Source organism: Triticum dicoccoides, chromosome 5A, assembly GCF_002162155.2.
Source record: "Triticum dicoccoides isolate Atlit2015 ecotype Zavitan chromosome 5A, WEW_v2.0, whole genome shotgun sequence".
In the NCBI taxonomy this organism is placed as follows: domain Eukaryota; kingdom Viridiplantae; phylum Streptophyta; class Magnoliopsida; order Poales; family Poaceae; genus Triticum; species Triticum dicoccoides.
In genome coordinates this window covers 624,016,862-624,034,957 of record NC_041388.1, presented here as the reverse complement: position 1 = coordinate 624,034,957, position 18,096 = coordinate 624,016,862, and the positions used below count along the sequence as shown (strand labels likewise).

The 18,096-nt window shown below is 46.1% G+C and overlaps 1 protein-coding gene across 1 annotated transcript; it reads left to right on the top strand.

The window, feature by feature from the left end:
* Nucleotides 1-16,453: 16,453 nt before the first annotated feature.
* Nucleotides 16,454-17,430, top strand: LOC119298152 (non-specific lipid transfer protein GPI-anchored 2-like). The gene is made up of 2 exons (XM_037575658.1): nucleotides 16,454-16,924; nucleotides 17,040-17,430. The coding sequence occupies exons 1-2, from the start codon at nucleotides 16,570-16,572 to the stop codon at nucleotides 17,231-17,233; spliced, it is 549 nt and encodes a 182-aa protein (XP_037431555.1). The 5' UTR covers nucleotides 16,454-16,569; the 3' UTR covers nucleotides 17,234-17,430.
* The last annotated feature ends 666 nt before the right edge of the window (nucleotides 17,431-18,096 follow it).

The following is an 18,096-nucleotide window of genomic DNA, read 5'->3' as shown; positions in this document are numbered from 1 at the left end:
ACAAATAAATCCTCGCAACCAACGCAAATAGGGGTTGTCAATCCTATAGGGCCACTTACGAGAGTGAGATCTGATAGATATGATAAGATAATATTTTTGGTATTTTTATGATAAAAGATGCAAAGTAAAATAAAGGCAAAGTAAATAGCAAAGGAAATAACTAAGTAATAGGAGATCAATATGATAAAGATAGACCCGGGGGCCATAGGTTTCACTAGTGGCTTCTCTCGAGAGCATAAGTATTCTACGGTGGGTGAACAAATTACTGTTGAGCAATTGAAAGAATTGAGCATAGTTATGAGAATATCTAGGTATGATCATGTATATAGGCATCACGTCCGAGACAAGTAGACCGACTCCTGTCTACATCTACTACTATTACTCCACTCATCGACCGCTATCCAGCATGCATCTAGAGTATTAAGTTAAAAACAGAGTAACGCCTTAAGCAAGATGACATGATGTAGAGGGATAGACTCATGCAATATGAAGAAAACCCCATCTTGTTATCCTCGATGGCAACAATACAATACGTGCCTTGCTGCCCTTACTGTCACCGGGAACGGACACCGCAAGATTGAACCCAAAGCTAAGCACTTCTCCCATTGCAAGAAAGATCAATCTAGTAGGCCAAACCAAACTGATAATTCGAAGAGACTTGCAAAGATAACCAATCATACATAAAAGAATTCAGAGAATATTCAATTATTATTCATAGATAGACTTGATGATAAACCCACAATTCATCGGCCTCAACAAACACACCGCAAAAAGAAGATTACATCGAATAGATCTCCACAAGAGAGGGGGAGAACATTGTATTGAGATCCAAAAAGAGAGAAGAAGCCATCTAGCTACTAACTATGGACGCGTAGGTCTGAGGTAAACTACTCACACTTCATCGAAGAGGCTATGGTGTTGATGTAGAAGCCCTCCGTGATCGATGCCCCCTCCGGCGGAGCTCCAGAACAGGCCCCAAGATGGGATCTCGTGGATACAGAAAGTTACGGCAGTGGAATTGGGGTTTTGGCTCCGTATCTGATCGTTTGGGGGTACGTGGATATATATAGGAGGAAGGAGTACGTCGGTGGAGCAACAAGGGGCCCACGAGGGTGGAGGGCGCGCCAAGTGGGGGTGGGCGCGCCCCCCTACCTCGTGGCCTCCTGTGACACCCCTGATTCAATCATACACTAATCATACACGCAAACGTGTATGATCAAGATCAGGGACTCACGGGAAGATACCACAACACAACTCTAAAAATAAATAAGTCATACACGTATCATATTACAAGCCAGGGGCCTCGAGGGCTCGAATACAAGAGCTCGATCATAGACGAGTCAGCGGAAGTAACAAAAACTGGGTACAAACATAAGTTAAACAAGTTTGCCTTAAGAAGGCTAGCACAAACTGGGATACAGATCGAAAGAGGTGCAGGCCTCCTACCTGGGATCCTCGTAAACTACTCTTGGTCGTCGTCAGCGGGCTGCACGTAGTAGTAGGCACCTCCCTTGTAGTAGTAGTCGTCGTCGACGGTGGCGTCTGGCTCCTGGGCTCCAACGTCTGGTCGTAGCAATCGGGTATAGAAAGGGGGGAAAGAGGGAGCAAAGCAACCGTGAGTACTCATCCAAAGTACTCGCAAGCAAGGAGCTACACTACATATGTATGCATTGGTATCAAATGGAATAAGGGTATCATATGTGGACTGAATTGCAGAATGTCGGAATAAGAGGGGGATAGCTAGTCCTTTCGAAAACTACGCTTCTGGTAACCTCCATCTTGCAGTAGGAGAAGAGAGTAGGTGGTAAGTTCACCAAGTAACATCGCATAGCATAATCCTAACCGATGATCCTCCCCTCGTCGCCCTGTGAGAGAGCGATCACTAGTTGTATCTGGCACTTGGAAGGGTGTATTTTATTAAGTATCCGGTTCTAGTTGTCATAAGGTCAAGGTACAACTCCAAGTCATCCTGTTACCGAAGATCACGACTATTCGAATAGATTAACTTCCCTGCCGGGGTGCACCACATAACCCAACACGCTCGATCCCATTTGGCCGGACACACTTTCCTGGTTCATGCCCGGCCTCGGAAGATCAACACGTCGCAACCCTACCCAGGCACAATAGAGAGGTCAGCACGCCAGTCTAAATCCTATGGCGTAGGGGTCTGGGCTCATCGCCCATTGCACAACTGCACGTTGCGTACGCGGCCGGAGAGCATACCTAGAAACCTCCATTACAAAGGAAGTTGCGTTACGCGGTCCAACCCGGCGCGCGCCGCTCAGTCGCTGATGTCACGAAGGCTTCGGCTGATACCACGACGTCGAGTGCCCACAACTGTCCCTGCGTAGATGGTTAGTGCGTATAGGCCAGTAGCCAGACTCAGATCAAATACCAAGATCTCGTTAAGCATGTTATTTTGAAATAACCACGGACGCCGACCAGGGCCAGGCCCACCTCTCTCCTAGGTGGTCTCAACCTGCCCTGTCACTCCGCCACAAAGTAACAGTCGGGGGCCTTCGGGAACTCAGGCCCACCTCTACCGGGATGGAGCCACCTGCCCCTTCAGCCCCCAACATCGGAATCACTCGCGGGTACTCCTACGAGCCGACCCGACTTTAATCACCACCTGTATAGCATGTATATATGTATAAGTATATACCCATGATCACTTCCCAAGTGATCACGGCCCGATAGTATAGCATTGCAGACGGACAAGAATGTAGGGCCACAGATGATAAACTAGCATCCTATACTAAGCATTTGGATTGGAGGTAAAGGTAGCAACAGTAGTAGAAAGGACATGCTATGCATCAGGATAGGATTAACGGAAAGCAGTAACATGTTACACTACTCTAATGAAAGCAGTAGAGAGTAGAGTAGGCGATATCTGGTGATCAAGGTGGGGGGGGGCTTGCCTGGTTGCTCTGGCAAGAGAGAGGGGTCGTCAACACCGTAGTCGTACTGGGTAGCAGCGGCGTCGGTCTCGGTGTCTAGCAGAGAAGAGGGGGGAGAAACAATAAATATAATGCAAACAAAAGCATGACGATGCATGACATGACAAAGCGTGATGCTAGGTGTGCCCTAACGCGGTACGAGGTGGTACCGGTGAAGGGGGAAAACATTCGGGAAAGTGTTCCCGGTGTTTTGCGTTTTCGGACAGATGAACCGGAGGGGGAAAGTTGCATGTTTTCTATGCTAGGGATGTGTGGCGGACGAACGGGCTGCGTATCCGGATTCGTCTTGTCGTTCTGAGCAACTTTCATGTTGAAAATAATTTAATCCGAGTTACGGATTAAAGGATATGATTTTCTAAAGATTTTATTAATTTCTGGAATTTAATTAATTATTTAATTTAATTCGAAATTGGATTTATGACATCAGCATGATGTCATGCTGACGTCAGCAGTCAACAGGGGCTGACTAGGTCAAACTGACGCGTGGGTCCAGTTGGACCCACCTGTCATACTATGTTAGGTTAATTAGGGTTTAGTTAATTGATTAGGTTAATCTAATCAGGATTAATTAGTTTAATTAATTCTTTAATTAATTAAGATTAATTAAGTTGATTAATTATTTAATTAACTAATTAATTTTTTTAATCCTTCTTTTTTAACGTTCTGGGGTATGGGCCCCCATGTCATTGAGAATAATTAACAATAATATTATCTAGGAGTTTTGTAGCTTCTCCTAAAGTGATTTACATAAAAGTGCCTCCCGCGGCCGAATCTAAAAGATTTCTAGAAGTAAAATTTAACCCAGCATAAAAATATTGTATAATCATCCACAAATTTAAACCATGAGTAGGGCAATTATGTATCATTAATTTCATTCTCTCCCAAGCTTGTGCAACATGTTCATGATCAAGTTGTTTATAATTCATAATATCGTTTCTAAGAGAGATGATCTTAGCAGGAGGAAAATACTTAGAGATAAAAGCATCTTTGAACTTTTTCCATGAATCAATATTATTTTTAGGCAAAGATGAAAACCAAGCTTTAGCATGATCTCTAAGAGAAAAAGGAAATAGCATCAATTTAACAATATCATTATCCACATCTTTCTTCTTTTGCATGTCACACAAATCAACGAAGCTATTTAGATGGGTAGCGGCACCTTCACTAGGAAGGCCAGAGAACGGATCTTTCATAATAAGATTCACCAAAGCAGTATTAATTTCACAAGATTCAGCATCGGTAAGAGGAGCAATCGGAGTGCTAATAAATTCATTGTTGTTGGTATTGGTGAAGTCACACAATTTAGTATTATCTTGAGCCATCGTGACAAGCAAGCAAACTAACACACAAGCAAACAAAAAGCAAGCGGACAAAAAGAGGCAAATAGAGAGGGATGATAGAGAGAGAGAGGGTGAATAAAACGGCAAGGGTGAAGTGGGGGGAGAGGAAAACGAGAGGCAAATGGCAAATAATGTAATGCGGGAGATAAGGGTATGTGATGGGTACTTGGTATATTGACTTTTGCATAGACCTCCCCGGCAACGGCGCCAGAAATCCTTCTTGCTACCTCTTGAGCACTGTGTTGGTTTTCCCCGAAGATGAAGGGATGATGCAGCAAAGTAGCGTAAGTATTTCCCTCAGTTTTTGAGAACCAAGGTATCAATCTAGTAGGAGGCTACGCGCGAGTCCCTCGCACCTGCACAAAACAAATAAATCCTCGCAACCAACGCAAATAGGGGTTGTCAATCCCTATGGGGACACTTACAAGAATAAGATCTGATAGATATGATAAGATAATATTTTTGGTATTTTTATGATAAAAGATGCAAAGTAAAATAAAGGCAAAGTAAATAGCAAAGGAAATAACTAAGTAATAGGAGATCAATATGATAAAGATAGACCCGGGGGCCATAGGTTTCACTAGTGGCTTCTCTCGAGAGCATAAGTATTCTACGGTGGGTGAACAAATTACTGTTGAGCAATTGACATAATTGAGCATAGTTATGAGAATATCTAGGTATGATCATGTATATAGGCATCACGTCCAAGACAAGTAGACCGACTCCTGCCTGCATCTACTACTATTACTCCACACATCGACCGCTATCGAGCATGCATCTAGAGTATTAAGTTAAAAACAGAGTAACGCCTTAAGCAAGATGACATGATGTAGAGGGATAGACTCATGCAATATGAAGAAAACCCCATCTTGTTATCCTCGATGGCAACAATATAATACGTGCCTTGCTGCCCCTACTGTCACCGGGAAAGGATACTGCAAGATTGAACCCAAAGCTAAGCACTTCTCCCGTTGCAAGAAAGATCAATCTAGTAGGCCAAACCAAACTGATAATTCGAAGAGACTTGCAAAGATAACCAATCATACATAAAAGAATTCAGAGAAGATTCAAATATTATTCATAGATAGACGTGATCATAAACCCACAATTCATCGGTCTCAACAAACACACCGCAGAAAGAAGATTACATCGAATAGATCTCCACAAGAGAGGGGGAGAACATTGTATTGAGATCCAAAAAGAGAGAAGAAGCCATCTAGCTACTAACTATGGACCCATATGTCTGAGGTAAACTACTCACACTTCATCGGAGAGGCTATGGTGTTGATGTAGAAGCCCTCCGGAACAGGCCCCAAGATTGCATCTCGTGGATACAGAAAGTTACGGCGGTGGAATTAGGGTTTTGGCTCTGTATCTGATCGTTTGGGGGTACATGGATATATATAGGAGGAAGGAGTACGTCGGTGGAGTAACAGGGGGCCCACGAGGGTGGAGGGCGCGCCTGGTGGGGGTGGGCGCGCCCCCTACCTCGTGGCCTCCTGTTTTATTTCTTGACGTAGGGTCCAAGTCTCCCGGATCATAATCTTCCTAAAAATCACGTTCCCGAAGGTATCATTCCATTTGGACTCCGTTTGATATTCCTTCTCTTCGAAACCCTAAAACAGGCAAAAAATAGCAATTCTGGGCTGGGCCTCCGGTTAATAGGTTAGTCCCAAAAATTATATAAAAGTGGATAATAAAGCCCAATAATGTCCAAAATAGTAGATAATATAGCATGGAGCAATCAAAAATTATAGATACGTTGGAGACGTATCAGGCCACCAGCTTGGGGTCATAGTCCAGATGAAAAGAGATCACATCCTCAATGGCAAACTGCTCCACGAGGTCCAAGGCCTCACCAAAGTAGTGATGATGCTTATCCTCCCTCATGTGATGCATGTTGAACCACTGCACATCCACATACAGATTCTACTTGGCCTTGATCACATCCAAGTAAATGAGATTCTGCTTCTTGGTCCAAAACAGTTCATTCCCTCTAAAGTTTGCACGAGGATGCACATAAGGGTTGATCTTCCTGAGAGAGACAAACTCAGCAAGAGGTATCTCATCCATGTCCTTTGATGGTTCCTTGACCTTGCTAGCGGTGGTCTTGACATTGCGCTTGGGGGCATTGGAGCCCTCTGGAACATCCTCTTGGTTGCGCAGACGCTTGGAACCCATGTCACGGCTTGGATTGGAACGACGAGCAGGGACATTGGAGCCACCACCTGAGACACACACAAAGCACAAACACACACGAGAAGTGAGATGGGTCAAAATAAAGATCACGACAAAACACAAGAAACCAGTAGAAAATGCATATGGTAATTGCCATGAAGAAGATTTGACAGCAGCGGTAGTACGGCCTGATCGTGTGGCACTAAAAATATAGTGTCGCTCCTAGTCGCGGTAGTACCGCGCGGTGGCATGGTAGTACCGGGGCTCGGAGAGGCAGTAGAGCTTTAGAACCGCGGCCCGTGCGGTAGTACCGCGCCTAAGGAGCGGTAGTACCGTATGAGCGGTAGTACCGCACCTGCTAGGCGGTAGTACCGCACGGCATCAGATCCGAACAAATGAATCTGAGAACAACCATGACAATGTGGTGGTACTACGGTTGATCAAATCTACCACGGGACAACATATCAAGTACACTTTCTACGCATCACTACTCTCCTACATCCTACTCTTGCAAAGATTTGGCCTAAAAATCTCAAGAATCAACATGCATCTCCCCAAAACCTAGAAGCGAAAACACGAACAAAAGAGAGAGGGATTTGGGGAGAGGCCTTGATCCATGGCAAGAGGAAGTAGTGGGGAACGATCCCACCGGTCAGAATCTGAGGAGAGCGGCCGGGGACGGAGATCCGGCAAGGCTCTCCGGCGCCGTTCTTGAGCAGGAGAGAGAGCGAGGCAGTGGGGAGAGAAACAAACGAATGGGTATGGGGGAGTTGGAACTCCCCCTGCCCGTGTCTTAACCCCCGCACGCCCTCGGCAGCACGGTAGTACCGCACCTCATCGTGGTAGTACCGCTCGGGCGGAAGTGCCGCACCGAAGCGATATTACCGCTCCCCCAGGCGGCAGTAAAAAATTACTACCGCGCTGGGTGCGGAAGTACCGTGCACTCCACAAGCGGTAGTACCGTGACAGGCTGCGGTAGTACCGTGAGCTCAAAACGATGCAAGTTTCAAACAACAAAAAAAGAGAAAGGAGCTACGCAAGCAAACGACAAGCAAACGAGACACCGCAAGAACACGCTCAACATGAAGAAAGAAAGAAAGGCAAGAGACAACAAGGACCAACCACGAGACACAACCTCTCCAAGAAGAGGGCGTTGGCCGGAGCCACCTATGTTTGAGTCAATTGGTATGGCACCGCGAAGAATTATCCTTGGGCCCATGACCAACGTCTTTGAAGCACAATTGCCATCAAAAATGGCTAATGTGAAAGAGTTGATCAATTTATGCATAATGGGGGGAGGGAGAGTTCATTGAGAGAACAAAACCCCCCTATGTCCATGCCTACACCTAAATAAGATAACAAGTTGAGTATGGTGGGGTGTGCACGGGTTCAAGCAACATTGCTCGAACCAATGATATTTAGCTCATCTCTTAACTCGCGAAATCTTGTTTCATCCAAGGGCTTCGTGAAGATATCTGCAAGGTTATCAAGAGTGTTGACATAGTTGAGTTCGATCTCCCCTCGCCTAATATGATCCCGGATGAAGTGATACCGAATCTCAATATGCTTCTTCTTAAAGTGTTGCACCGGGTTGACAGAAATCTTGATTGCACTTTCATTGTCACACCAAAGAGGCACTTTGTCACAAATGACACCGTACTCCTTTAAAGTTTGCCTCATCCATAAGAGTTGTGCACAACAACTACCGGCCGCTACATACTCCGTTTCGGTGGACGAGAGAGACACACAACTTTGCTTCTTGGAAGACCAACTCACCAAAGAGCAACCGAGAAATTGGCACCCTCCGGAAGTGGACTTCCTATCCACTTTGTCTCCCGCCCAATCCGAGTCTGAATAACCTACAAGATTGAAGTTTGCTCCTCTTGGGTACCATAAGCCAGAGTTTGGGGTATGAGCCAAATATCGAAAGATTCGCTTGACCGCCACGAAGTGACTTTCCTTAGGTGCGGCTTGAAACCGTGCACAAATTCCCACACTCAACATGATATCCGGTCTAGATGCACAAAGGTAAAGCAAGGAGCCAATCATGGAGCGATATACCTTTTGATCCACCGCTTTACCATTGGGATCTATGTCAAGTTGGCATTTGACGGTCATAGGAGTGGATGCCGTCTTGACATCACTTAGCTTGGATCTCTTGAGCATGTCTTGAGTGTATTTGGCTTGGTTGATGAAGGTTCCTTCTCTTCCTTGCTTCACTTCGAACCCAAGAAAGAACTTCAACTCTCCCATGGAAGACATCTCGAACTTTGAGGTCATGAGAGCGGCAAATTCCTCATTGGAAGCTTTGTTAGGGGAACCAAACATAATATCATCAACATATAATTGGCACACAAACAACTCCCCTTTGACCTTCTTAGTAAAAAGAGTGGGGTCGATTAGCCCAACTTCAAAACCACGGTCTTGTAACAACTCGGTAAGGTGGTCATACCACGCATGTGGGGCTTATTTAAGGCCATAGAGTGCCTTATCGAGTTGATACACATGATCGGGAAAGTAGGGATCCTCGAACCCGGGGGGTTGCTTGACATATACCATCTCATTAATAGGACCATTAAGAAAAGCACTCTTCACATCCATTTGTTGTAACTTAAAGTTATGATGAGAAGCATATGCAATCAACATGCAAATGGATTCAAGACGGGAAACGGGAGCAAAGGTTTCACCGTAGTCGATACGCTCGACTTGGGAGTAGGCTTGTGCTGCCAAACGAGCCTTGTTGCGAATGATAATCCCATGAGCATCTTGCTTGTTCTTGAATATCCACTTGGTTCCAATGACATTGTGGTTCCCCGTTGGCCTTGGCACCAATCTCCACACCTTGTTGCGCTCAAAGTTGTTGAGTTCTTCATGCAAGGCATTGAGCCAATCCGGAGCTTCGAGCGCCTCATAGACCTTTTGGGGTTCAACACAAGAGACAAACGCGTGATGTTCACAATAGTTTGCTAATTGTCTACGAGTGCTTACCCCCTTTCTTAAGCTTCCAAGCACATTTGTCATGAGATGATCCTTGGTGGAGAGCTTGGAAGCAATCTTGGCGGCACGACGCTCCAATTCCTCCTCGGGGGTGAGACGAGGAGTGGTCACTTGATCATCTTGAGCGCCGTCTTGAGCTTGTTCTTGATCTCAAAGAAGCACTTGATCTTGAACTTGCTCAGAGGAGAGAACTTGACCTTGGGCATCACTTGATGTTACAACACCATCTTGAGATTGACCTTGCCCTTGGTCTTGTTCTTGAGATTGAGGGCCTTCACTTTGTTCTTCGGAAGTGTGTGGGCCTTGGGTTGGTGATGGATCCACTTGAGTGGAGCATTGTCCTTCTTCTTCAGCCACAAGGGGTTCCTCAATGGGTAGGATAAAACCAACACCCATTTTTCTTATGGCTTGGGGAGGAATTTCATCACCTACATCACAAGTGCCACTTTGCTCCACTTGGGAGCCGTTATTCTCATCAAACTCCATGTTACATGTCTCCTCAATAAGTCTCGTGGACTTATTGAGAACACGGTAAGCATGGGAGTTTGTAGCATAACCAACAAATATGCCCTCATGAGCTCTAGCCTCAAATTTAGACAAACGAGCACCTTTCTTGAGAATGAAACACTTACACCCGAACAGCCGAAAGTACTTGAGGTTGGGCTTATTCCCGGTGAGTATCGCATATGGAGTCTTGTTCAAGCCTTTGCGGAGGTAGAGCCGATTTGATGCATGACAGGCGGTGTTGATGGCTTCGGCCCAAAAGTTGTATGGAGACTTGAACTCCGCCATCATGGTCCTTGCCGCATCCATCAACGTCCGGTTCTTCCTCTCCGCTACACCATTTTGTTGAGGGGTGTATGGTGCGGAATATTGATGCTTGATCCCCTCATCACTAAGAAACTCATCCAAGGTGTAGTTCTTGAACTCGGTGCCGTTGTCACTTCTTATTGTCCAGATCTTTGCATTGTGTTGACATTGAGCTTCATTTGCAAAGTCAATGACGGTTTGTTGGGTCTCACTCTTCCTCTTGAAGAAATATACCCACGTGTATCTTGAATAATCATCCACAATCACCAAGCAATACTTTCTACCCCCAAGACTATCAAAATATGGAGGCCCAAAGAGATCCATGTGAAGGAGCTCCAAAGGCCTCTTCGAGTAAAAGATAGTCGTGGGAGGGTGAGCCTTTTCATGTAGCTTTCCTTCGATACAAGCACTGCAAGCACGATCTTTGGCAAAGGTAACATCTGTTAGTCCACAGACATGGTCCCCCTTGATTAGACTTTGCAAAGATCTCACATTGACATGTGCTAGACGGCGATGCCAAAGTCATCCCACGTCAACTTTAGCCATTAGGCATGTCGCGGTCTTAGTGAGTCGCTCTGAAAAGTTAATCACATAAAGACCGTTTTCGACATGCCCAACAAAGGCTACTTTAAGAGTCTTACTCCACAAGAGGGCCACGGTATCAACATCAAAGAAGGTGGCAAAACCCATGAGTGCTAGTTGACGAACGGAAAGTAAATTGTATGCAAGGGACTCAACAAGCATGACCTTCTCGATCGTAAGATCATGAGAAATGACAACCTTGCCGAGTACCAATACCTTAGAGTATGAGGCGTCACCCCACTCGACGTTGGTGGGCATGGATGGAATCTTTTGCACGTCCATCACCAAGTCCTTGCTTCCGATCATATGATTAGTAGCTCCACTATCGAGCAACCATGATCCCCCACCGGAAGCAAACACCTACAAGAGATCAATGCTTGGTTTTAGGTACCCATTTTGTATTGGGTCCTTTGATGTTAGTAACAAGGGTCTTAGGAACCCAAATTGACCATTCAATGTACTCATGAGGAGAACCAACAAATTTGGCATAAACATGCCCATCACTAGCACAGCACAACACATAAGAAGGGTTAAAGTCGCCGGCTTTTTTGGGAAGGGAAGCATTGCCCTTCTTGGCATCACTACCCCTCACAGTATTCTTCTCCTTCTCCTTAGGAGCACCCTCTCCCTCCTTCACAAAGGTTTGCTTGAGAGGAGGAGGTCGTTTGGCCTTGTCATTCTTCTTCTTGTTCTTGGACTTGGGCACATACCCAATCCCCTCTTTGGCCACAACTTCCTTTTGGTTGCTCAATATGTCGTTGAGGTTCTTATCGCCTTGTATGCAAGAGACGAGACCTTTCTCAAGTTGCACCTTCAACTTAGCGTTCTCCTCAACAAGATGCACATGCTCACAACATGGGTTAGTAGCATTTGTATTATCAATTAACATCATATGAGGAAAAGTGGCTTTCTCCTTGGTTAGCTTTATTTGAAGTTGATCATGAGACTCTTTGAGGCTAGCATGAGCACCCTTCAAGACCTTGTGATCCTTGTCAAGTAGGTCAAACTCCTCTTTGAGTCTAGCAAGATCAACCCCAAGCTTGGCCTTCTCGAAGTTAAGCACACGAGAAACAACCAGAGCATGATCAAAATCTTTCTTTAACTTAGCGTGATCAACGTTGTGTAACTCCTAAAGAGCTAAACGAAGACCACGCTCTTCCTCAAGAGCATTGGAAAGATCCGAAATCTCATCGGCATAGTAACGAATATGCCCCTCCATCTTGGAGATAGTATCTTCGTGAGCCTCGATCATGTCATTGGCTTCACCAAGTTGTTCCAAGAGAGCAACGAAATGCTTCTTGGATTTACGCTTGAGTTTACCCATAAAGGACTCAAACTCATTTGCCTCCACATTAGATCCCTCATATTCATCAATGCAATCCGTCAAGGAAGGATTATTAATGATGGTAGTTTTGATGTTGGGGGTTACCTTGTTGGTGGCTTTACCCATGAGGCACTTGGCGGTGATGTTCTCGTTGGGTGAGTCGAAGAGAGACACTCGTGGAGTTGTTGCAATGGCAATGGAGGCCATGGCAACCGACTCACCATCATCATCATCATCATCCTCATGGTACTCTTCTTGAACCACCAACGCCTTGTGAGAAGTCTTCTTGGTGAAGTTGCTCTTGTTTGGGAAAGACTTGGCTTTGTCCTTTCGGATGAGCTTGCCACCAGTGTCTTCCCTCTTCTCATACGGGCACTCCGCAACAAAATGGCTCACATTGCCACAATTATAGCAAGTCCTCACACGTTGCTTGCTCTTCGTGCCACTTGAGTTGTTCTTGTTGAAGTTTGGCCTTGAGTTTTTCTTGCTCCAAATTTGCCTTGAAGCAAGTGCCATGTGTTCATGATAGGCATACTTTGTATCTTCGGGGTTGCTTTCCTCTTCTTCCTCTTCTTCTTCTTCAACACAAACCTTGGCCTTCAATGCAAGGTTGGGCTTCTTTGCCCTTTGAGAGCGAAGCACCGCATTGTCGACGGTCTTGTCCAAGATGCTCATAGCCACAAACTCATCCAACACTTCACTTGAGGACAAGGTGTGGAAGTCCGGCCTTTGACGAATGACGGAGGACATGGCCTTGTGGTAAGGCATCATTACCTTGAGGAATTTGCGCTTGATCCAATTGTCATCCGTATCCTTGCTCCCATTATCTCAGAGTGAAACTGCGAGTTTGGTTACTCTTCGATAAAGCTCACGAGGTTCTTCATCTTCCTTCATTGCAAACTCATCGGCTTCATCTTGCACCACTTCATAGTTGGAGCGTTGAATGCTTGCGCTACCCCGGTAGAGAGAAACAACATGGTGCCATGCATCTTTGGCTATGGCGTAGGGCCGGAGGTGAGGAAGATCTTCGGGTGGAATTGCATCTTGGATGATGAAGAGAGCATTCTCATTGAATTGATTATCCGCGGCTTCTCTTGGAGTGAAGTTGCATCGGTCATGTGGATAGAAACCTTCTTCAATGATTCTCCAAAGATTAGTATTCACGTGATTTAAATGATGCTTAAACCAATAGACCCAAGAATCAAAGTCCTCATTTTTCACAATCTTAGGGGGAGGACCGGCATGATTCAAATGAGTGAAAGGAATCGGTCCACCATAAACAAGTGGAGGTTCTACATGGGCAAAGATGCCGGTGACATTTTTACCACTAGAAGAAGGAGCCTTTTCAGTAGTAGCTTCCCCCTTGTCGGAGCTAGCATCCGTCACCTTGTTAGTGGGATCACCCACTTTCAACAATGCGGTGGATAGTTTAAGCCCTTCAATGAATTTAGTAAACATGCTTTCAACCTCGGTAGTCATGGAGGTTTTCAATGTCTCCAAGGCCACATTGAATTCCTCACGAGAGACCGAGGTTCCCCCATCGCCCGTAGACGAGATCAGATTCACACTGGAGTGCTCCTCCACACCGTCTACGGTGTCAACCATACTCTTCGGACGGCAAAGTCCTTAGTAAAGAGATGAGGCTCTGATACCAATTGAAAGGATCGATATAGTTGACTAGAGGGGGGGGGGGGTGAATAGCCAACTAACATTTTTTTTAACTTTTCTTTACCAAATTAAAATTTGCATCAAAGTAGGTTGTCTAGACATGCAACTATGTGAGCAACCTATATGATGCAACAACAACAAGCACACTAGCAAGCAAGGGAAATAACACAAATAAGCTTGCACAAGTAAAGGTGTGAGATAACCAAGAGTGGAGCCGGTGAAGACGAGGATGTGTTACCGAAGTTCCTTCCTTTTAAGGGGAAGTACGTCTCCGTTGGAGCGGTGTGGAGGCACAATGCTCCCCAAGAAGCCACTAGGGTCACCATATTCTCCTCACGCCCTCACACAATGTGAGATGCCGTGATTCCACTATTGGTGCCCTTGGAGGAAGCGACCGAACCTTTACAAACAAGGTTGGGGCAATCTCTACAACTTAATCGGAGGCTCCCAACAACACCACGAAGCTTCACCACAATGGAATATGGCTCCACGGTGACCTGAACCGTCTAGGGTGCTCAAACACCCAAGAGTAACAAGATTCACAAGGGATTAGTGCGGGAATCGAATTTCTCTTGGTGGAAGTGTTGATCGAGGCCTTCTCAACCAATCCCTAGAAAGTCAACAAGTTTGATTGGCTAGGGAGAAAGATCGGGCGAAAATGGAGCTTGGAACAACAATGGACTTTAGGGTTGAAAGAGGTAGTCAACTCAGATAAGAAGATACCCATTATTTAGTGGCGAGAGAAATCCAACCGTTATCCACTTAACCAGCCCGCGACAAGAGGTACTACCGCGCCTGCCAAGCGGTACTACTGCAAGGCCTCACAGTAGTATCGCACCCCCTTGCGGTACTACCGCAAGGCAGGGTTGGACCAGCCTGGGAAGGCCGTGGACAAATAAACGTCCGTGGCCAGTTCCGCTGAATTCCAAATAGTGCAAAAGTCCAACACGGTACTACCGCTGACGGCAAGCGGTACTACCGCGCGGGGAGCGGATGTAAAAAATTACATCCGCTCCTACTTCCGCTACTGGTGCTGTGCTGGACCAGGGCTCACGGTACTACGGCTCCCAAGGAGCGGTACTACCGTGACCACCTGCGGTACTACCGCAAAGGCATGCGGTACTACCGCAAGCCTCAGAACAGCAACAAATAGGAAAACTTCTTTTTGCACAAACAAGAAGAAACGGAGGATGCTCCAAAGTACTAAAGGAAAGGCGGTGCAAAGAGGAGTAAACGTGTACGAGACGATTCCACCCAAACCTTTCCAAAACGGACCCCCTCTTAATAGTACGGCTTTCCTACGACTCAAATCCACCAAAAAAAGAACGTAGAAAAACGCCATCTTCAATAATCTTCGAGGGGCTCCTAACCGTCTTGTGCCTAGTCATGAAATATCTGAAAACGTTGAGACACACGATTAGTCCGCAAATGCATTGTTATCAATCACCAAAACACCGTAGGGATAACTATTGCCCTTACATCCAAGTTCTACATAAAAAATATTTCCATTAGGGAAGTAAGCCGCCTTCAAAATCCTGGCACTAAGAGAAGCCGGTTCTTGTAAATCCCTCCATGACTGCCTGGCTAGTAAAGCTAAGTTAAAAAGCTCCAAATCTTTGAAACCCAGTCCTCTCAGGTATTTCGGTCTTGTCATCACTTCCCAAGACACCCATGCGGACTTACGCTCTCTCTGTTTGCAACCCCACCAAAACTTTCTGATCATTGAGTTGACATGATGACACAGTCCCCGTGGTAGTTTAAAGCAGGACATAGAGTAGATCGCCTGGGCAACCGACATAATATAACATGAAGGAGATAGAAAGCATTATGAGTAAACACCAGGCCCAGGGCCGGCCCTCGCATATATGGGAGGCCCTAGTGCGAATAACGTACAATGCATGGTCCTGATGACCGGTCGCTGCTGCACGCTGCAGCCACACAAGTACATTGAAACTGTCCATATGAGTTGTTCTTCATGATAAGGCACTAATTTCAAACAATGTTTTTATAGTTTACCTACAAATAGCACTTTGAACAAAGCAAAATCATCTCCCATGCAAGAACAACAGAGATATATCACAAGGTAAACCAAAGCAATATCTGATCGTCATGTGTAATGTGGTGAATGTCGATCATTATTTACTACTCCCTCCGTTCCTAAATACTTGTCTTTCTAGACATTTCAACAAGTGACTACATAAGGAGCAAAATGAGTGAATCTACACTCTAAAATATGTCTACATACATCTGTATGTAGTAGTCATTTGAAATGTCTAGAAAGACAAATATTTAAGAACGGAGGGAGTAGTATGAAGCAATCACTTGTGCGGCAATTCCATGCAAAAGGATCGTCACGAATTTGCAATCAACAACAGAAGATGGGCAATCACTTGTTCAACGCTCAACACCAACCTCTTTAGCAACCACACCCATATATTTTGGCAAGTTAAAAGTCCATGACAACTCCAGGATTTGAGAAACCGAAATCATTTCGTTGCAGGAGTAGGAAGTAGGAAAATGCAGCTCATCAACATACCGAACTAATACCACCTTCCCCAACAAAACCTACTCCTATAATAACACACGCGTACTCGAATTCCAAAAGCACACTCACAAGGCATGCAAGCAGCAACTAGCTAGCTCCAAGCCTCCATCCAATCCAAGAAAAGCAACTCTCTTTTGCTAGAAAACCAAGGGGAAAAAACACCCATCAATGGCGGCGGGAGCGAGAGCGGTGGCCGCCATGTCCAGCAGCAGCAGCGTCCTCCTGGCCGCGGTGGCGGCACTGGCGCTGCTGGTGTCTTCGGCGTCGGCGCAGTCCGGGTGCACGTCTGTGCTGATCGGCCTGTACCCATGCATGAACTACATCAGCGGCAGCGGCACGGCCCCGACCAAGTCCTGCTGCTCGCAGCTCGCCTCCGTCGTGCAGTCCCAGCCGCAGTGCCTCTGCAGCGCTCTCGGCGGTGACTCGTCGTCGCTCGGTGGCATCACCATCAACAAGACACGCGCGCTCGAGCTGCCCAACGCCTGCAACGTGCAGACCCCGCCGGCGAGCAAGTGCAACGGCGGTAAGTGTTCAACAGTAGTATTTTACAAGTTATAAGAGTCAAGAACTACACTGCACGTATAATATCGCTTCTTGGGTTGCTGACACGAGCCGTGTTTTGGTTTTTGTGCTTGCAGCTGGTGCTGGCAGTGCTCCGGGCGCCAGTTCCAACACGCCGACCACCCCGGCAGTGCAGACACCGGCCGGCTTGGGATCGAAGACGACGCCGACGGCGTACCTGCAGGGGAGCAGCAGCTCGTCGCTCCATGGCTCGGCGAGTCTGGTGTTTGCGCTCGCGGTCGCTGCCGTCTACGCCGTGTCGGTCGTTTGAGCGTCTCGGCTACTGGACTGGAACGCTTGCTGGCCGATGATTCAGAAATATGTTTGTTGTGTGGTATTATTTGAGTTTCCTATTGGTTTAGCATTGGGCACTGGGGAGTACTGAGGAAGTGAGGAAGAATATTCCACATATGTAATTATTTGTTGTTTTGCTGCAGACACAATAAGAAGAGTCAATTTCACTTTTTAGTTTTACCTTTTTTTACAGGGATTACCCCATTTAAACATTTTTTTTCATTTTACCCAGCCACACGCTACCTTTCTTTTATTAAGTTCTACTCTATTTTTTTGCGCGGTAAGTTCTATTCTACTTCCTCCGTTTTAAATTATTTGTAGCAGAAATGGATGTATCTAGATGTTCTAGATGCATCCATACCCGCGACAAGTAATTTGGAACGAAGGGAGTATTTTAAAGCATGTTTGTCAAGCCAGTCACACCCCTGGAGGCCCACATGGCGTTCCACATCGGCTGGTTTTCTTGTGCGTTTGATTTGTCCATAGCGCTCGCCCACCCGCCCGATTCCTCCTCCGGTTTGGTTCGACTCGTGCCTGGTCCTACATCGCATCTCTGTCTTGTACTACCTCCGTTCCAAATTATTTGTCGCAGAAATGGATGTATCTAGAACTAAAGTACATCTAGATACATCCATACTTGCGACAAGTAGTTCGAAACGGAGGGAGTAGTACATGATCGGCCTGGTGGTGCGGCATCGAAGGTGCAATATCCAGGATTCTTGGTGAGCTGGTCCAGCATGGGCTTCAACGAGGCACACCCCATCAAGCTTAAAGCTTTGCATATACTGCGTTGTGTCACCTTCTACCCTCGTCGTGCCGTGCTCACTCTGCTTCTTTAGC